Genomic DNA, 22,443 nt, shown 5'->3' with positions numbered 1-22,443 from the left:
TCTTTTAGGCTGAATGAAAGCCATAGCTGACAACTGCTGCGACAAGTTATTAGAATGCGGCTCGTTATCTGGAAGTGTCCAGTGACATTTATCTGTTCATTAGTACGGACACATACGGCAACTAACCTATCAGAGCGTGTTGTAAGCACCTTTATTCATCATTGTCAGCTGTACGCAGTTATTCGAAATTATGTGTCTTACGTCGTAGATATACACTGTGACATTCTTTGAATCGTGATTTGTACGACTGATCTGTTCCTGAAATCTTGTTCAAAAACTAATTATAGCCAATGTAACCTTCTTTTGTAACTGCATAAAATTAATTGACTTCTCATGGTCGGGATTCACAGACATGTAGACTTTTTCAAAGGATATCATATTCGCCGTTGACATGTAAGCAGTGTGCTAGAACATTGATCTGTAGCGATTTACGTCAGTCATGTTAACATTTCACGTAATTTAAATCATTTCACGATGTACAAAGGTCCTAGAGTGAAGAGACCTACTTTTGATGGAGGCATGTATACATGTCGGAGGATTTTAAAGTCTGACATGAGCTGAAGCAAAATCTTTTGCAGTTCCATTTGAAAATGACCCAAAGGCCGAAACTGAAGTTGTGAAAGGTAAAATTTCTGCAGTAAACGGCGAATGTGATGTTCTTTGCGAAATTCATAAAATTAGTGTGGCTACCGAAATGTGGCACACAGTGAATGTATACGATACTAAAAGCACAAACTTTTCAGTAGACACGGGTCTGCAAGTGGACGTATTGATACAAACCGCCACAGAATGCATTCGTTGTAAATATCGTTATGCTTTGCTCTCTGCGCACCACAAACAGTCCGCGAAGTGATGCTTTTAACAGCACTGAACATTGCTGAGCGATAGTGTTGTAACTAAATGATATTTACAGGAGAAACATGATGGATATAGTGCAGAATCGTAGTATGAGTCGCCTATCTGAGCAGTGTCACGTATAGTCACAATGGAAAGTGTATGCGGACCTGTATTTCACCTGTGATATGGCTGACGGCAATGCGTCGCAAGGTGCGTGTTTGTACGAACTCAAATACCCTGATCGAAGAATCCCCGAAAACAATACCTTTACAGGGATCTACCAGCGTCTCTGACAACAATGCAGGTTGTCAAGTGACACAGGAGCAGGAGGTCAGGACCCGAAGTTGAGGATATGGGTTTGGAAGAAGTACTGTACTTTCCAAGAAGGGGAATGGCTGCACAAGCGGCTGTACTAAGCAACACTAGTGCACAGAGAATTTTGCGTCGCTGTTCACTGCACCCCTACCATCTCCGGGTTCAACTTCTTACCTAAAGGTTCTTTGGTTCTAGAATGAAGTTTTGTCCCTGGATACCACGACAGATTGGAGTCAAACATCGGTTTAGGAGCAACATTTTATTTATAGACGAAGCAGCATTCACACTCCATCACATTTTTAATTTCCGTAACACACATTTATTGGAATGACGTAAAGACATGTTGTTCATTGGTCATCACATAAGTAACGTTTATCATTGAATGTGTGATTAGAGACACTAGATTATCGTGTTATTGGGCCATACGCTCTTCCTAGAGAACTTTACGGACAGGGGTACCTTGGGTTTCTGAGGCGGGAGCTTCCTGCCGGACTGCTCGGAGATGAGATGTACATTGTATTAAGGGTATAAGTCCAGATATTTCTTTGGCGACGAAGGACAGTGTGCTGAACAACATAACATTAGTATTTACTTGATTTGCAGACTAATAAATGTAGCTGTTAGGACTCACATGCTTTTTCGTTACTTACTACCTCTAAGTGTATGTGGTAAGAGCAAGCTAGTAATCCTTATTTTCCCCTGGGTAGCAGGTCAGGTGTGGATGCATGGATGCAGAACAGTTAGTCTATACCAGCAGGTGTAGTCCACTTAGTGGCAGTTGAGGCCATTCAGAAAACATCAGGTAGTCCATTATGTGACATGTTTGGGGAAACACAACTAACACATTGCAGTGCATACATCTTAAGGTAACAATTACCACAATATCTGCACTTGTACCCCTAAAACACTGTATGATACACGCATAGTGGAGCATGGGTGCGTTTTACTGCTAGTGTAAGGCGACACCTATAGCGCCAGTCGGCCCCCAAAATTACCTGACCTCAATCCTCTGGACACTTTTTTTTGCCTGTGGTCATCTCAGAAGTGAAGTGTACAACACTGCCATTGATGCAGTTGAAGAACTGGTGCAGCGAATTGCAGTATTGTCAAGAGGATCCGGTGGGGGAGGGGGGGGGGGTATGTTTGAAATAATTCGTAGCTAACTCCAGAGGCGGGAGCAGCATTGCTTCTAAATGCGAGAATGTGCAGCACATCTTTGAACAGGCGCGAGATCGCAGTAAAATTTAACAAATAAAGTGCTCAAGTAGGATTTTTTCATTTTCTTTTTAAGATTGGCCTTGTACGAAACCTGAGCCCAGTTAGAAGAGGACTTAATCCAAAAGTTTAAAATTCCAGTACGTCTGCACTAATTTGGACAATGTTTGATAACGAAGTCAGTGGCAGCTCGTAGCCTCAAATTGGCGACTGTCTCGCAAACGGCTCGCTTGCGGAACCCTCTCTGCTGGAACATTTTCGCTTCTACTATCGTAGACTTTCCTCCGTCTCAGTTTTCGAAATGCAATGTTTCAGGTAAGTCAGTTTTGCTCTGTAAAGTACAAAATAATAAGTCAGTGGAATATTTATTTATGTAGGTAAGCGTAGTATACGTTTTCTGCGAAGTCATGACCATTGTTTATTTAGTTCCTTTCAGAGTGTTGCAGGAACCAATTATAATTTCTTAAATAAAATATTGTCTTGTCTATGATGTAGCCGCTGCATTTAATTCAAATGTGTCCAGACTGATTTACATCAAATTTCTACGAGTTTTAGTTAGGTAATTAGAAATGTTCAAACTAATGGATGCCCCATGCTACGCATAGCGTTTCTGATTTCATAGAGCGACAGGTTTCCTCGATGTGCTTTTGAAGTCATCTGCGGTTGTGGGTTCCGTGGCATAAACATGATTCTTTAGATCTTCCAACAAAAAGAAATCTGCTCATATTAAAACGGGCAAGCGTGCGGACCATTTCTGGTCACGCCGTCCTAAACATTTTGTGGGATACCTGTTGTTCAGTTCTTGCGTACCATCACGCGCAGGATGGGGTGGGTGGTCAATACGCTGCGTCGACATACGGCTTCTAATATCTGGACTGACATTTTCAAGGAGAGCACCTAAATTTCTGACACTGAGAGCTCGATACACCTAGCTTGTCAGAGTACCTGCGATTCCACACCTCTCATTAAAGCACATTCTGACTTGACGAACGACGTGGATTACCTATCTTTGATTTCGAGTCTTCAAGTAATACATATTACGACGGCTTCATGAACTTAATTCGTGAAAGTGAGTCTATTTGAAAACAAATACTTCGTAAGACGCCCAAGTGAAATCATTCGCGGCCTCCTGTGAAGCCTGTCGGCTGAGGATGGCATGGCGGCCAGTCGTTATCGTTGGGCCTTCACGGCCTGTTCGCGCGGAGCTTTTTCTTTTTTTTATTTGTAGAAAATGTCTCTCCGATAGACATCGTTCTGCTGTAGCTCCTGTGTCAGTGACAGACCGTACATGTGGAAGTTGTCACCGTGCACTGTTAGTCACACAGATGAGAAGCTGATACCAGTGACCGCAGCACCGTATTGTGAACCGACATTCGGATCGTGTTGTACTGCACCTGAAACAAGCTGTTCGATATCGTCACTTCTTGTTGGTCTTCGTCTGTTACTGACGCGCCTTCTCGAACTAGTTGCTTCTCGAAGTCGTTTTTTAGCACGTAGGAACGTAACGGCTGATGCAGGTCTTTGACAAGGGTGTTTCACGGTGTAGCCCATGCGTGCTAACTTACCATTGTGTCGGCATTCACCGAGTAACACGTCGACATACTAGCAGGTTGCACGTGACATGTTCATCGCGCGTCACTCCAAGTGTCTATGCACTTCGAGCTGCTTGGTATACGACGCTGTAATGAGATATTCTGCAATCTAACCGGACACGACCACAAATAGAGGATCGAGGTAGGTTGTCGCCTCGTGACGCCAAACACTTTCTATCTAGAATGTTGCGTCAGTCCTTACAACGTTGGATCTTTCTAGTTCTATAGCTAAAATTGAGAATGTGGGTTTCGCGGGAGGCGTGCCAGAGATAAATCCCTGCAGTCGCGCTATCCTCTGTGTCCTCGGTGGCTCAGATGGATAGCCGGCACGGTATCTCAGCGTGTTCGGTCAGAGGGTTAGCTGCCCTCTGTAATAAAAAAAATTGAGTTAACCGATCAACGACGAACTTAAAAAAACGAGTAGCCGTCTGCCCTGAGCAAATTCAACGAACGAAGGCGAACAAAATGAGATTAAAAAAAAAAAAAAGATGGATAGAGCGGTTGCCATGTAAGCAGGAGATCCGGGGTTCGAGTCCCGGCGGGGCACACATTTTCAGCTGTCCCCGTTGACGTATGCCAACGCCTGTAAGCAGCCAAGGGTTTTCATTTCATTGTAATTTCATTTTTGACATCCATGCACTTCCGTCAATTGGTGATGGATTTCAATCGGCGCAGTGCCCTTTGCGTTCAAAAACCGAATAACTGCGCGCAATTAGCACATGGCGGTAATATCCAACGGGAGCTCCATTCTCAATGGCTGCCAAGCCAAGACTGAGCGCGGCATGCGCATGTTTACACACAGCTCGTGAATCACTCTTCGTAAGAGTGTGACCAACTGCTACACAAACCGAGTTCTGTACTTATAAAAAAATAGGAGACCTTACTTTTGGGATTACCCTCGTATTGATTCTGTATTAGTTATAAGTTTTTCTAATGCTGCACAAAAAAAAGATATCAAATGGATGTAAACAAATAGAGCCCGTCTCCACGTGGCGGGACACGGGCCACGGTGTGGGTGCGGACGGGAGCCGGTGTGCTGCTACTTTCAGTCACTCCGGACCCCGGACCCAGTCACAGCGGCTAAGTGCCAACATACGACCCACCATAAGAAATTAGACGGTGGGTCGTAAAAAAACAATACCCTCGTATCCGCGGATGGTGCTGCGCTGCGATATCAATGTCGACTATGAACATGCTGGCCGACACCGTTCAAATTCTGCAGAAGATACTAATGTACGTGTCCTGTGAACATGAACGTCCTCTCTCTAGTTGTTCGAGGTGTTCTGTTGTTTTTTTTCTGAACACGAGTGTAGACGATGTCTCGCGCTGCAGTCGCGTGCTTGTAAGACTGAGCCAGCGTGTTTGTTGAGTGCAGCCGTGGTCTCGCCGTGTTGCAGCTCGGCGTCTCGCCGATCAACAGCTACGACGCGTTCAACCTGAAGCCCGGCGCCGAGTACAGGTTCCGCGTGACGCCGCGCAACCGCTACGGCTGGGGTGAGTCGGTGGCCACCAGCGCCCCCATCACCGTGGGCCGGCCGCGGGAGCTGCCAGAGTTCGTCGCCATCCTGCCGGGCCAGCTGAAGGCGCTCGCCGGCTCCGACATCACGCTGGAGTGCCAGGTGAGCGGCCCGCACTGCTGCCGGTGGTCGAGACTCGCGAGAACAGGCAACGCCTTTCGCTTCGTCCCTTAACATTTCTACTATTCTGAAGGCTTCAACCGTTGGACTAGAGTCACAGCCTTGAAATCCGTCACAAAAATATTAATCAATTTGGTAATAGTTTTGCATCAGTTTCGTATTTTTGTCTTAGAGAGACCAAATGTAAATGAAGTTTGTTACTAATATGGCTATAAAGTTTCTCGCGACAGAGCCCTCGGACAACAACTTTTCAGTTAACAAGCCGCGCCGAATTGTGATAAAATGCCAAGCTTTCCGCGACTGCCTCGACTATCGTCGTGTGAGGCTAACTCAGGCTGTAGTACAGCTGCAAAACTACCGTAGGCTACAGCAGACTGTCATAAGTAAGTTTAGGCTACAGCAGTTTTCATAGTGCCCTCGGTCAGTTAAGATCGTATCCGTATTGGAAATTTGTGGTAAGCTCCTATGGGACCAAATTGTTGAGGTCATCGGTCCCTAAGCTTACACACTACTTAATCTGACTTAACCTAACTTACGCTAAGGACAACACACACACCAATCCCCGAGTGAAGACTCGAATCTCATCAGGGGGGGGGGGGGGGGGCAATGCGCCCCAGACCGCACGGCTACACCGCACGGCGTAATAACCGCATTACCTGTATGTTCTGTGTGTTGGATAACTATCGGGCTTTACCTTATATCGCTCGTTTTGTTTACGTATGTGATCTCTGTTACTAGATTCATACAGTAACCAGACGTAGTGAACCGCCTAGAAACTGAACATCTTTGTTCTACATAGGTATCATCCTGTCTGTCACATAAAGATAATGGAAATTTATAGCAAAATTTATTTGGCAATGCTTAACTCTGGTTTTATTGGAAAATTGTTGATTTAGAGCGTGAAACAGAGGAACGTTATCGTAAAAATAAAAAACTTACACATTTATCGTACAGCATAATAACACGTTATTTCCTCAGATATATCAAACTTCTATTCAACACTTCGTCGAGCTTCTATAAAACGTGTTTCTGTTATTCGTAAGCCGGCCGTTGTGGCCGAACGGTTCTAGGCGCTTCAGTCGGGAACCCCGCGACCGCTACGGTCGCAGGTTCGAATCCTACCTCGGGCATGGATCTGTGCGACGTCCTTAGGTTAGTTACGTTTAAGTAGTTCTACGTTCTAGCGGACTGATGACCTCAGATGTTAAGGCGATAGTGCTCAGAGCCATTTGAACCATTTTGTTATTCGTAAACAACTTTCGCACATATCAATAACGACAGGAAACTCTTGCCTTTGTTCGTGATGAAGAACGCTCTATTGAGTACAAAATGACAACGATAGCTATAGAGATTTTCTCACGTTCGTGCATGTAAATTGTACTTGCGTCAGAAGTTATTGCACTGATTAGACAAAGGCGCAGAAGTTAGGAGGTCAACTAATTTTTGTTACTCATGAAATGCAATTTATATTCTCGAACGATATGAAATGCACAATGGACTAACACTGAATGATGTGCGGTTCTAGGCGGCCGCGGTGGTCTCGCGGTTCTAGGCGCGCAGTCCGCAACCGTGCGACTGCTACGGTCGCAGGTTCGAATCCTGCCTCTGGCATGGATGTGTGTGGTGTCCTTAGGTTAGTTACGTTTAACTAGTTCTAAGTTCTAGGGGACTGATGACCTAAGATGTTAAGTCCCATAGCGCTCAGAGCCATTTGAACCATTTTGTGCGGTTCTATTACGTGCAAAACAAACAACCAAACACAAAAAAAGAGACGTCATCGCCTTCCAATTCCTCTCTTACGCGTTCTTTCATGTTTCTTTCCCTACCAATGCTCCAGTACTACCGCTAGCCCCACCATTTACTGCCTCATTTACGTACTCCACCAAACCTACCGAACCGTAGCTTCGGAACATCGCAGCTCTAGACTGTCGTGAAACTGGCAAGGCTCCCGCTTTTATGCCCAGAGGACGGCGTCTGATTTGCTTTATTAGGTATACGTCATGATGACGTCACGGAAATGACGTGAACGGTGGTAGTGCTCTGTTTCCAGTACCAATTTTTGCGTCACCACTCACATTCAGGGGGTGAACTACGAGAAGTCTTCCACTGTGCTATTTCAGCATCAGATGCAGGCGTCCATACATTTCTGAGTGCACAGCTGGCGTCTCAATCACAGTTTTTATCAGATAGTCTAATTTCCACTGTTTTTCTAATCAGATAGTCCCAATAGTTCGAAGCGTGGGCAAGAATCCTTCAGAGAAAAATGGGTCAAGAAGTAAAACCCTAAATTTTTCCAAACTTGTTTTGGAAAATGCTACCCGCGTAACCTATCACAGAACGGGAATCAAGATGGCGATCAAACCATGTACAAACGCGGGTCACACGGGCGATCTCAGCATTTTCTTGACACACTGTAAATAAAATTTTTAAAATAAGCGTTTCAGACTTACACAAGAAAAAGTTACCTACATTTCCCTGAGCACCATTGTTAACTATTGAAGTAAAGGACTAGTTTGATACGAGATGAAAATTGAACATACTGGAGTCAAATCAATTCTCTAAAAGTCAGTATGTGTTGCACTGTGATCCTCTTTGTTGGAGTGTTACCAAAATTGGAGCTGTCCGCCATCTCGGATGAGGAAATGAACTCCCGTATGAGTAAAGATTGCTGTCCCAGAGCTAGTTGTCATGCGCTGTCACTGTAGTTCGATCACGTACAGGCAAACACAGGCAGTTGTTTCGAGCTGTCTGAGCTCCAATTTCTGCTTCTTCTACCAAAAGAAAATTTCCAATATCACGCAATGCGGAGTTCACGCTACTGAAGCCGAAAACTGAATAAATGAGCGCTGAACAACTAATCGTCGAAATAGCCGAAGAGAAACTGTCATATAAACGTAATAAAATAAGGAAAAAGACGATCTGCCGTAATATTTCATACTCAGATGATATCAAAACGACCATGACAGAACGGTACATCACTGTTTCGGTGCCGGCCGAAGTGGCCGTGCGGTTAAAGGCGCTGCAGTCTGGAACCGCAAGACCGCTACGGTCGCAGGTTCGAATCCTGCCTCGGGCATGGATGTTTGTGATGTCCTTAGGTTAGTTAGGTTTAACTAGTTCTAAGTTCTAGGGGACTAATGACCTCAGCAGTTGAGTCCCATAGTGCTCAGAGCCATTTGAACCATTTCACTGTTTCGGTAAACACTTCAACCCCATTCTGAGGAAGTCCGAATTTTCTGTTATGTGAATTAATGACATGGGGACGGCTCAAATTCCTCTCGGACCATCCAGCTGAATATCTGAGTCTGATAATAGTTCTAGGATTGTTTCATGGATTCCCTAAACGTTTTAAGGCAATTTTTGGGATGATACTCAGAGGATACGACAAATTCCCTTCTCCACACTTGAACAATCTCTACCTGCGCCTCGATAGGATACTGAGCCCTAATTGTCCTTCCCTCCCTTTCGAGTATCTGGGGATCCAGATTTGAAATTTAAGGGCAGCCTTACACCTTAAGGATACAGTGGAAATTTAAGATCAACATTCTACTTACTGTGGCACTTTCTTGCTTAACGCAACACGTAATTCAGCCGGCTTCTGGCGACACCGTGATTACGCTAAATCTTCTTCTTCTTCTCTCGGTGCCTATCAGTTTCGCATGCTGGCGATCATCATGGTTGTTCTTCTCTTGTTGGTAGCAACGCGGAGTGGTTCTGTTGAAGACATACTGAACCAGCATCAGAGGTTGTCAAACCAAGATATTCGTCTTCTTCAGGACTTCTTTTGCTGTTGATTTTTCCCAAGACGTATTTTTGTAGCAAATCGTATCTATTTGTATATCGCATATATGTCTTAGATATTGCAAGTTTCGGCATTTCACTGTCTTGATTAATTTAGGTGTTGCGTTCAATCTTCTCGAGACATCTACGTTTGTCACTCTCTGGTCTGTTTTCTCAGGATCCGCCTATAAAGCTACATTTCAAAGGCCTCCAGCTTCATCTCCGTGTTTCTATTTAAGGTCCATATCTCTACTCTCTGCTCCGATAGCAGTGTGAAAGTCTGATTTTTCTTCTTAAAGGTATGTTATCGTTTTTTAAGAAGGAATTCATTTTCAGAAACACGCTTCTTGCTTTCTCGATGAGAATCTTGATTTCTTGCGAGCTATCCCAAACGTTAAATCGTTTAACGCAAATGTCAGGGTGGTTCCTTTTAAAGGACACAGCTGATTTCCTTCGCCGCCCTTCCGTAATCCGAGCTTGTGCTGCATCTCTAATGACCAAGTTGTCGATGGGGCGTTGAAATCTAATCTCCGGCCCGGGTGGCGACAGCCATGCCTTTCAGAGTGGGTGTACGACGTCGCCCACATCGCCTAGTTAGAGCGAACAGCTCGCTGATCGATCTCCTGTCCCAGCAGTGCGAGCTCTCTGCTCCAGTAACGTCAGTGAGCTGTCCACTGCTGTTATCTTAGGAGGCATGTAGTTAACGGTTTAGGAACTTACACCTGTCATACTGTATTTCGGGACAATGATGCACCGGTGTAAGAACAAGCACCATAATGATCAGAGGCACGGGAAAATCATGCAAAAGTGTGACTTTTGATAATACAAGCATACAGGAATCATTGAAGCCAAAACGCCCATGAGAGTCTACGAAGCATCATTTAGGTACAAACGCAAATTCACGATGCATTTGACTATCACTTGTTATACATTTCTGACGAAGAAGCTGACGTCACACCATTGGAAAGAAGCGGAGGTATTAAATGTATATGCAAAAGTCACAGGAAGGTCATCCAGATAAACATTCGCCTTGTATGTCGCGTTAGATGCGGTGTATTACGCGTCTGTAGGCACGATAGCTGAGAAGCCTGTTATGGACCGGTCTGTAAGTGTAGAGTCACTGCCTACTGTGGATGTGGAATTGTAACACCGCACAACAAACTTTTGCCTTCTGTATGAGACTAGGTGATTACGACTAATTTTCGTATACTGAATTCAGATTAGATTTTAGTTTTTCTCCGTCACGTACAGTTTCTTCTGGATCTCTCTTCGTTGTCTGTTACGGAAATACGCTTTAATTTAATTGAAATACGTTTCAGTTCACATGCAACGGGTAAACCGTATTCTCTATTGTATTTTGATTTCTATGTGTGTCCATCGAGTGTTAGCGGTCATAAACAGAGGTTACAGTTCTGCCTTGTGCTGCCACCAGTCATATGAAACTTTTTATACTTGCAAATTTTTTGTATATTGTAGGAGTAGCCTAAAAATATTGTGCATTTTTATGTACAGTAGTGTAAAGCTAGCTTGCGGTGAATCAGAGCACTGCGCTTAAATTAGAGGAAGCATTTATCTTGTGGAGTGGTCACTCCACACCGTACAACTATAGTATCGGTTTAAAAGCTTTCCTGTCAGTGCCTTTTAATGAGGTACATATTCCCCTTTTTTGTGCTCCGAGAGGAGCATTTATCCGCTGTTCAAATATGCCCAAAGTGGTACTGCAGTGACAAAAACTGGGATGAAAATAGTCTTAAACATCCCTGAAAAGAACTTCAAAATGACTGCCAAAAATTAGGTAAAACTGCGAGGACGTCAAATTCAGTAAAATATTTCCAGTAATCCCTATTTTAAGACAATAAGCATAAGCCAGATATTTTGGATGAATTACAACCGACGAGAAAAGTAATCAAAAATAATGTAATGCCAAAGATTTTGTGTTAATCTTTCATTATGTGTAGTTATTTCTTGTTTATAGGTGACAAAAAGTGTATGAATGTGTCGAAATATATAAACAAACTGTGAAAACTTTACTGACCAATAGAATTCGTTTCATACAAGCATCACACCCTGCTGTAGCAGGGAAAAGTAGGGAAGTAGAGGGAAAGTGGTGCTCTCACAGCACAAAAAAGGCGAATATGTTCGTCTTTGAAGGACTGTGACAAAAAAGTGACCTGCCTCAATCCTCACCCAAAAATTTGGCAGGCGAACATATTCGTACTTTTATGCTGAAAGAGACCAGCAGAGAGACATGACCATACATAGGCTGAGGGGGAGGGGGGTGTTCTGGACTCTCACATACGAGCGAACTTTAACGCGTAGGTACAGGGGAGGGTGCACTTTGGATCGAAATTTTGAACACATAATTTGGACCCCATAGTCTTTTTTAGTATTTTAGTATATTTAGTATTTTTTAACTGCCGAGGCACAGTGGTGAAAGTGGCAGTGTAAAAGAAAGACAAAAGCAGGCCGTGTAAGTGAGAGGGGAGACAGTGGCAGTTGAATATACTGTAAATCAATTGGAGAAAAAGAAGCAGTGGGAGAGAGACATATACAGGCAGAGGCAGTGAGAGGGAGATACTGAGTATGAAGGCTTAACTACAGGGAGAGACTGGGTAAAAGGATTGAGAAAGTTATGTATTAAAAGAGCGGGAATATGTTTGGATGCCAAAATTTTTGATGATGAAGACAGGACGATGATTTCGGCACCTGGTTTCCCAGTTTTCTGTCAGACTTTTTTGAAGAGAAACATATACGTCCTTTTTCCTGCTCCGACAGGAGTTTTCCGCTGGTAGGTATAGCTACATTATTTACAGATCATTGCAAGCTGGTGTTGAAATAATTATATAGGTAGGAAACCTATACCTACCGTAGATAAAGACTTTTTCTGCTTCTTGTCCGCCTGCTTAGCTGATTGGTAACGTGTTTGCCTACCATGCAGCGGGGCCAGGGTGGAGATTTTCTCCTCTCGTGAACCGGGTGTTGTGCTGTCATCATCATTTCATCAGCACTGATGGGCAAGTCACCCAATGTGGCACCTGAAATAAGACTTGAAATACGGCGGCCGAACTTCCCCAGGTGGGGCCTCTCCGCCATCAACGCCACATGATCATTTAATTTCTGAATCTTAATATCACAACAAGCACTTTTCTTTTCCTTAATGCATTCTCCTCAAAAGCCTGGGGCAATCACGATTGCGAGTTGTCGCCCGGAAGACATACGTAATGGCTGTTTTGCAAACAGTGAGGCGTGTTAACTGAAGATGTCCATAAAAGAGAATTGAAACTGGAGAAGAAGTTTAAAATTTATTGATCTTTTCGTTGAAACTGGGTGTGTACACATCGAGATGAGCACTGGTCTGTGTTACGCACGTTAAACATCCTGCCCAGTTGTATGTTTTCGTCTGCTTCCTTGCTCCATTTCTGATAAAGCTTATTTGTGTTGGCCTATAGCTGCCTTGAGTCTTAAATGGGTTGAAAAAGCGTAACAATTTTTTCAATATTTTTGGTTTAATTGCGTCATCTTAACAGATGCTCAATAGTTTGAGACTTTTCCCCTTATTCTTAATTTTTTCCTTGAATTATTCGTGTTTGCGGGAATTTCTAACTTAGTTTTTATATTTTTGAAACAAGTTCAGTAAATGTTCGGTAAACATGAAGTGTAAGTATTGTGTTTCAGGAGTACTTAGTTGACAGTGAGTGACGAATTACATGTCGGTTTATTTGTCAAAATGGTTTTGATAAATCATGTATCGGATCGTTTGAGCTCTCAATAAAACACAATGAGACATTCTCCATGCTCACGCAACTCGCTAAGTGTTTTGCCATGATCCAGAAATTTCCACATCCTCTGCTGGTGACCTTCAAGTAGGGCTAACGTGGGTTGATGTTGATTCCTTAGCTATGACGCGACATTACGATTCGTGGAGTTCTCTATTATTTTAGAGAGTTTCAAAGTTCCAGAGAGACGTCATGCTGGTAAGTATATTCAAAGCAAATCACGCTTAACGTGGGCGATACACGACATGTTATGACGACATGAGATGTAGTAAAGAGCTTTTCTGTGAAAATCTTGCAGCTTTTGCTTGAGTCTTCTTATTTCTTCCGTTAAACCAAATTAGTAAGCGTCCCAGAAAGTCGACGGTAATAACTGATGCGAGTGACTGATCACCGTGTAACGCTACCGCCCTGCTCGGACGTACGTTAGCTCTGTAAAGCCTGTACTGTAAGAAGTTCACGGGCTTCACCTTATAAATAAGGATTTTAGTACATTAGTTGACCGCGTGTACCTAATAGAAGCAAGATCGGACTTATACTCAGTCAATAACTACAGTGATGCAGTCAAGCAAATGTAAAGTATAATTACTCTTTCGCATGGACAAGAAGTACACACAGTAGATGTCACCTATAATTAATAATTCGGTCGCCAGCCTACTTAGGCAATGAGTGAGTTTTTCCTTGTACAAGTAGGTGCATGTACAAGCATAGTAACTCGTAGTAATGAAGCGTTATATGGCAAATTTTGAAACCGGAAAAATCCACTGAACTAAAATTTTCTCTTTTTGTACTAATTTGGACGAGCTAAATTTACACAACACCACACAGCAATGACTACTACGAACTGCATTTTGTATATTGATCAGACTGAAATCGGGCGTGGATTACCCTAGAATTAGCAATCTTGAAAGTACACACACAATGTCACTATTAAAGATGGAAAAAACATTAATTCACTTAGGATTAATATAGAATTTAGCTTTACTGTTCAAATGTGATCAACACATTTCAAGGTTTGAAATAATGAACAAGAGAAAGGGGGGGGGGCCTGAAACTGTGATGGTCGTTATACTGAAATTATTAAGTACTGAAGGCAAATTAAAACTCAAAATTACCAATCTCTGGATAACTACTCTTTTGTCTCACTTCTGAATTATTTAACTGCCATTATTTCTGTCTCAGATTAATTAAATAATATCGCTAACACAATCCAACAAAAACTCTCTTCCAATTTAGTCACACTTTTGTTCTTTCTCAACATTTGCAATAACACATACAAATTTTAGGCTCCTTTATGGCATAGATTAATCTGCTGATAATTTTCATTAACACTAACATTAAACTTTCAGTTCAGGATACTCGGATTGCACAATACGAGGTAAGGATCCTGTCTAGGTCAGTGATCAGGATCAGTAATGGCTAAGGCAATTCTGGTAAAAGTCACGTTATTATTGAACAGTTAGAAACAGTTTCGACACTGGTCCACACAGATACACTTCTAAAGATGAAATAAATGTTTGACCTGTGCAAGTCGGTGCGGCGGATGGCGGGCAGCGAGATAGCGGGCAGCACGGCACACATACAAGCACGGCTAAGGCTCACTCAACATCGGCACTTCCCATCTTCTTAGCGTCGTAATCTTTCCAACTTTGTGCCTCAGAATATAGCCATGCCAAGTAGTCGTCGGAATCGGTTCATCCGAGGCTCAATGGAATCCACTTTTCCTGGGTAGCCTCCTCGGTACAGTACGTGTACTTCCGACTGTTGCTCGCCTCCGACTGTTCTACTGAGCCCGTTGTGCCGAACCGCGCCAGTGTGCGTTTTTCCGCCTCGCCTGCCTCCACCTTTTCCCGCTCCCCTACAGGTAGGGTATTCACCACAGGTTTTCTACTACACATATCCTAATGCATTACCTACGTATGGACCAAGTGTATAAATTACAATTTTCACATCTTACAATAGTTTTAACATTAAATACACTTTCCTTTGATTACCACATTATTTGAAATCTAACATAAATAATAATATTAATTTCAAAAGTTGCTCACAGTCTCTTTAACATAACGATACAAACCGAAAAAAAAGTTCAAAACATTGTTTACATTAATTTATCTAAATTCATAAAGAAAAAAATTATTGTATGTACAGTTGTCGTTACAACCGCTCGTGCGATCAAATGATATCTGACTTCATCACCGATTTAAGCGTATCACAATAGGCAGAGAATTGGAAAACAGTATGCTCCTTGCTATTTCATTTTAGTATATGAGCTTATTTCGGCTTTATTGTCTTCATCGGTACATGTCCTGAAGTTGTAGATAGACATATGTCAACTTTGAGTAAACCATTATTGCTCTCTGTAGTTGTTCGTTGTAACGTTATTTTCAGCAACGTTTATAAAGTTGTTCGATTATTTGCTGTTGCGCCTATATTATAATATGTTTTTCACTATCTGATAGTTGTAGAAATACAAGTTTTACAGCTAACTGTTTACTTCAAACTAGCTGTCAAACTTGAATTTCTACAACTATCAGTTAGTGAAAAACGTATTATAATATAGGTGCAACAGCAAATAATTGAACAACTTTATAAATGTTGCTGAAAATAGTATTGCAGGCAGCAACGACAGACAGCAATAATGGTTTACTCGAAGTTGATATACGTGCATCTACAACGTCAGGACATGTACCGATGAAGTCAATAAGGCCGTAAAAGCTCATATACTTAAATAAACCATCACGCAGCATACTGTTTTCCAATTATCTGTATAATATCCCACTGCGACATAATATATGCTGCAGGTTTCACAATAAAGAAACTTACGGCGACACATTACGTTTGTTCCTGTTTATAGTTAGTTGTGAGTCCTTGAAACAGACGCTCATCATGGGCAAGCGACTCGTCGTTTAGCAACAGGTTTCCATCGAAGTCACCTCGCTGTGCATAACAGCGTCATCCGCGTCCAGTGTCATAGGGCTACAGAAGTCATCTGCGTGATCGTTTGTACAGGATGCGGAAAATAAAACAGGCGCAGGAAATATTTCATAAGATAGGCGACACAACTTGCCCTGTATAAATAGTTGGTGTGCATGAAATATTTTCCAGGACATTTTCAGTTTCTCCACCCTGTGTATAGTATGTCGTGCCCTACAGCGGCCCTAAGTAGTCGGACAGAGTATCTAACTAGTCATTCAGCGTCGGTTTATCAATTTCAGTGAAATGAAAGTCATTATGTCGGTAAAATCTACAATAATAATAAAAATGTAAAACGGTCCTGTCTGTCTGTTTGATCATGCCAATCTCGAAATGTCCTAGACGAATTTTCATGGGGTTTTCAAAGTTAACTCGACTGTAGCTTCGGCAACATAAAGGATTTATTTCATCAAAACAGGAGATGAAAAACAGATATCATAGTTTAAAATATTATTTAAAATCGTCTGCTAAGCCTAGTAGATCGGACGTTTCATCATCGTGTAGTACACCAAAGAACCAGTAGATGGCGCTTTTGGTTACGTAGTGCAACAAAGGACCAATAGATAGCACTACTAGTCTTTTTAACTCAGCGAAAAACGTCCTTTCGGAAGTTTACGACTGTGACTAAACTAAGCGCCGCGATCTTATCTATACTAATACAAACTAAGAGCGAATTTAGTTGGCTAGGACACTCGGCTTTACTGGTTTCGCTTTGTGTATTAACAGTTTAACGATATTGGTTTGCTTCTTTCGACAGGTTTTATTTAGGAAAGTTTTTTACGTCAGTGACAGATATATTTTCGGAAATTTATGTCAATGACAGAATTAAACGCCGCAATCTTATCTTTACTAATACAAATTAACATTAAATTTACTTATCTAGGAACTCCGATTTGCTGATTTGCCTTTGATGTTAAAAACTTAAGGACATTGCTTTGCTTTATAGAGCTTCGATAGATTTTATTGACATTCTGTGCTAGGAAAAAAGAATTTACTAAATTTGCTTTGCGGCTGTAATGCCTACTCATTACATTTTGATATCGTTTGGTTTATGGATAAAAACGGTCGAGTCTTCCTGAATATGCCAGAACAGCTGTAAAGCTGAGGACTATGTGGTTTCAATAATCCAATGAAGATCGGAAGGCGAGGCCTGCTGCAGCTCGAGAACATGAGGCTTTAACCTGCTCTCTGGAAACTCCTTACGAAGACGGGGCGAGACGAAACTCTAATCGAGAGCACAACGCATTATCTCGCTCCTCAGAACCCTTCACTCACGGAGGCTTTAAGCCACTTCTCTCCAGTGTAGCATCATCCAGCACACATTTTGACGGGAAGTGGCGCCAGCGCACCGAGTTTTTATATCCCAAATCCCGCTTATTCCTAACAAACTGCCATTTCACTTTAAACGTGTACAATTCCCAGTGGTTGATGTTATACCGTCACCATAAACAGAGCGCAAGAACAGAGCTGCGCGTGTACTAAAAGCAATGGAATATAAAACTACGGGTGTATTCCAATGCAACGTTGTGTCAAAATTTCTAATCAATCAGTCAAGAAGATTCAGAGATTTGCAATTAGGAACTTTTACGTCTTCTATTCATTTGTTCTTAATAGCTAATCTCGAGAAGTTCTTGACTGACTGATTTGAAATTGCCATACAAAGTTGCATTCTAATACAGGCATGTTTTAATGTACGTATTTTGTAGCAGTCCACCCACGTATTCAATTCAGGCATGTCATACGTGGAGGGACCTCAATAAAATACTTATAACAGACAGTACTACTGTCATAACCTGTTTGATTTTGTGCAAACATAAGATGTTTTATATAATACCCATTTGCAGTATGTAATGGTTAACCGTAGGTAATATATTTTGTTCTTTCTCTTGACGAATCCGGTACTTGTAGTATTTGCTGTCAAACACGCGACACACTAAATGGTGTTATGTTGTGAGTGTGTAATTGCGATCGAATAGCATTTACAGTGGCCATCAACAATGTGCAGGGACAATCACGTTAAGTGAGTGGACTAAATGTAGAAAATCCATGCTTCTCACATGGACAATTGTATGTGGCTTGCTCACACATTGGAAACCGTCTGACTTATTCATGTTCGCACCAGCTTGAAAAACTAAAAAAGGTATTATGTAGCAAAAGCAGTTCAATAAACAGATTATAAAATCAAACTTTTCTTTTCTTTCCGTGGCATTGCAGTGCATACCGGGTACAGCTAGTAGGTAATAATTTCGTCGTACGAGATGTGCATTTTCGATCACCAGAAGTTACTATTGTTGACGAATGCACCCAGCACAACACTAACGGATTTACAATCAGCCCGGTCTCAATGGCGTTGAACAAATAGTGTGTGTGTGTGTGTGTGTGTGTGTGTGTGTGTGTGTGTGTGTGTGCGTGTGTGTGTGTGTGTGTGTGTGTGTGTATGTACAATAAAAGCCATAGATGACAGAATAAACAACTAACAGTCCTCAACCCTTCACTTTCTTTCTAATAATTTCGTCGTACGCGATGTGCATTTTCGATCACCAGAAGTTACTATTGTTGACGAATGTACCCAGCACAACACTAACGGATTTACAATCAGCCCGGTCTCATGGCGTTGAACAAATAGTGTGTGTGTGTGTGTGTGTGTGTGTGTGTGTGTGTGTGTGTGTGTGTGTACAATAAAAGCCATAGATGACAGAATAAACAACTAACAGTCCTCAACCCTTCACTTTCTTTCGTCTGTGATCAATTTCTGGTTCCCTGAACTGACAGGCAATGCTGGAAAATTGGGTGGACTGGCTGAATTGAGACTTATTCATGAGCAGCGTTTCTGTCAGCCAAAGACCATGCTACCTCTTACTGAAGCGCCAAAGAAACTCGTATAGGCATGCATATTCAAATAAAGAGATAGGTAAACAGGCAGAATATGACGCTGCGGTCGGCAACGCCTATATAAGACAACAAGTGTCTGACGCAGTTGTTAGATCGGTTAATGCTGCTACAATAGCAGATCATCAAAATTTAAGTGAGTCTCAACGGGGTGTGTTATAGTCGGCGCACGAGCAATGCGACACAACATCGCCGAGGTAGTGATGAAGCGGCAACTTTCCCGTACGACCATTTCACGAGTCTACAGTGTATATCGGGAGTCCGGTAAAATATCACATCTCCGACATTGCTCCGACCGGAAAAAGATCCTGCAAGAACGGGACCAACGTTGACTGAAGAGAACCGTTCAGCGTGACAGAAGTGCAACCCTTCTGCAAATTGCTGCAGATTTCCATGCTGGGCCATCAACAAGTGACAGCGTACGCACCATTCAACGAAACATCATCGATATGGGTTTTCCGAGCCGAAGACCTGCTCGTGTACTCTTGATGACTACACGATACAAAGCTTTACTCCTTGCGTGTGCCCGTCAACACCGACGATGGACTATTCATAACTGGAAACATGTTGCCTCGTCGGACGAATCCCGTTTCATGTATCGACCGAAATGGACTTGTGCGGGTATACAGACACCCTCATGAACCCACGGACCCTGCATGTCAGCAGGGGACTCTTCAAGGTGATGGAGACTCTGAATGGTGTGGGGCGTACGCAGTTGGAGTGATATGGGACCCCTGATACGTCTACATACGGGCCTGAGGGGTAACACGTACGAAACCATCCTGTTTGATCACCTGTATCCATTCAAATCCATTGTGCATTCCGACGGACTTGGGCAATTCCAACAGGACAATGCGACACCCCACACGTCCAGAATTGCTGTAGTGTGGCTCCAGGAACACTCTTCTGAGTTTAAACGCTTCGGTTGGCCACCAAACTCCCCAGACATGAACATCATTGAGCGTATTTGGGATACCTTGCAAAGAGCTGTTCAGAAGAGATCTGCCCTCTCTTGCCCGCCCCCCCCCCCCCCTCCGGTTTCTTACGGATTTATGGACACACCTGCAGGATTGATGGTGTCAGTTCCCTCCAGCACTACTTCGGAGCAGGCCGGGGTGGCCGAGCGGTTCTAGTCGCTTCAGTCTGGTACCGCGCTGCTGCTACGGTCGCAGGTTCGAATCCTGCCTCGGGCATGAATGTGTGTGATATCCTTAGGTTAGTTACGTTTAAGTAATTATACGTTCTAGTGGACTGATGACCTCAGATGTTAAGTCGCTTAGTGCTCAGAGCCATTTGAACCATCTGAACTACTTCAGACATTATTCGAGTCTATGCCATGTCGTGTTGCGGCACTTCTACACGATGTTAGGCCGGTGTATCAGTTTCTTTGCCTCTTTAGTGAAGTAAGGGGCAGGGGGGAGGGTGCCACAGGCCTGGTGGTTTTGTGGTAAAGATGATGCTCGGAAACCTAAAGGTTGCGAAATCGAATCCCGTTCGGACCAGGGGATATATCAATCTACTTTTAACCAGACCTTTACCTGTCAATGATATGAAGATTCGCCAACGAATGCATGTTGCTCAGAATGGCTGTTAAACTGCAGGCACCCTTTCCCCAGTAGGATTACGTTGAAGTGGCGTCCACTGAAAAGGCTTAATCCAGGCCGTTGAGCCACACGGAATTATTATTACATCTTTTTTAATACGTTTTACTGTCTCTTAGTTCTGCTCTAAGGTGAAGAGAGAAAGCTGTGCGGGCTGCGTCAGAACGCCGATGAATAAAATTTAAATAAGCTAAGAAATGACGGTGTATTTTGTAAGACAGTGAAGCCGTCCTTTGAGCAATATTTTTCATTCTCTACCGTTCCAACGTCTGAGTCATTGCCGAGTTTTTTTTAAACAAAAAATCACCCGAGCTGGTACTGGGACTGAAGACGTCTCAGTTTCGGTTACTTTGGAGGAGTGTTCCAGTTCTGGCAGCTGTCTTGCAGCCAGAGGAAAATTCCTGAGAACGAGATCGCTTCTGAGACATGCTTCCGAACAAAAATTTGAAAGTCTAATTTATGTAAAATGTATCTGTTATGTGTGTATAGGGTGAAGTCGATAGGTTGCTATACAAATGTAGTGAGTCCATTTCACTGCCGATTGAAGGCGGCGCTAGTGGCTGCATCCGTATTTCGGAAACAGCCTTTTGTTCACCGTTTTCCTCTCCCCTCCGAGCAGGAAAGCGATCTCTTTGAGATTGGGCCCTTTATAGAGCATCTGTTCTTTCTGCCCAAATGCCAAACGAACTGGTAGTGTTGGAGAGGGGCTCCGAATCGACAATAAATGGGAGAGGAATAGTACTTCGCCGGCCGCTGTGGCCGTGCGGTTCTAGGCGCTTCAGTCTGGAACCGCGTGACCGCTACGGTCGCAGGTTCGAATCCTGCCTCGGGCATGGATGTGTGTGATGTCCTTAGCTTAGTTAGGTTTAAGTAGTTCTAAGGTCTAGGGGACTGATGACCGTAGATGTTAAGTCCCATAGTGCTCAGAGCCGTTTTGAATAGTACTTCTGGCATCTTGTTTACAATCAAGGGAACCTCTCGAAAATCTTGCTAGGAATTTTATATTAGAATTAATATTAATTTACTTCTGTGACAATGTTGTCAACGGCTGTACACGTGTTAGTGTCGGGCGGAGGGGTCCTCCGATTTTTTACCCTAAATATTCGAATGGCTCTGAGAGGAATATTTGGGAGCTGATTTCGAGTTCCAGCATTGCTTTAACAATCATAGCATTCCTTCCGAAACCATTTGTTAGAGCTGAGGTACAGTAACGTTAATAAAGCTTTTTCTCTGTACTTTTGATTTTCTAGGCTGAGCAGACTGTTCGAAAAATGAACCACTGCAAAGTGAGGAACTTTTGAGCCAAATACCAAGAGAGCAGGTGGTGGGGCGGGGAAAATTCCCAACTGGGAACTTTAGCCATTTGCCTTGCATCCAAGGGTACCTCTAGAAAACCTTGATCAGGACTGGGCAAAGGGAAATATTTCTTAACGTAATTTTGAGCCTATGTACCGCAAGCAACAAATAAATGGCCTACAGCAGGGGGGGAGTGTAATTCCCATTCTATGCTCCAACGGGTACAGCGGTGTGTTTGAGATTCGTTATACACTACTGGCCATTAAAATTCCTACACCACGAAGATGGCGTGTTACAGTCGCGAAATTTAGCCGACAGGACGAAGATGCTGTGATATGTAAATGATTAGCTTTTCAGAGCATTCACACAAGGTTGGCGCCGGTGGCGACAGCTACAACGTGCTGGTATGAGCAAAGTTTCCAACCGATTTCTCATACACAAACAGCAGTTGACCGGCGTTGCCTGCTGAAACGTTGTTGTGATGCCTCGTGTAAGGACGAGAAATGCGTACCATCACGTTTCCGTCTTTGATAAA

At 43.0% G+C, this 22,443-nt stretch overlaps 1 protein-coding gene across 1 annotated transcript in view; it reads left to right on the top strand.

Moving 5' to 3' along the window:
• Window positions 1-22,443, top strand: part of LOC124795572 (myosin light chain kinase, smooth muscle-like) — a 1,044,560-nt gene that overhangs the window by 177,781 nt on the left and 844,336 nt on the right. The window contains exon 5 of the mRNA XM_047259644.1: window positions 5,357-5,578. Within this exon, the coding sequence (XP_047115600.1) occupies window positions 5,357-5,578 (222 nt within the window). The remainder of the gene's footprint in view (window positions 1-5,356; window positions 5,579-22,443) is intronic.

Source organism: Schistocerca piceifrons, chromosome 4, assembly GCF_021461385.2.
Source record: "Schistocerca piceifrons isolate TAMUIC-IGC-003096 chromosome 4, iqSchPice1.1, whole genome shotgun sequence".
Lineage (NCBI taxonomy): Eukaryota > Metazoa > Arthropoda > Insecta > Orthoptera > Acrididae > Schistocerca > Schistocerca piceifrons.
This window is presented reverse-complemented; position numbering and strand designations above follow the sequence as displayed.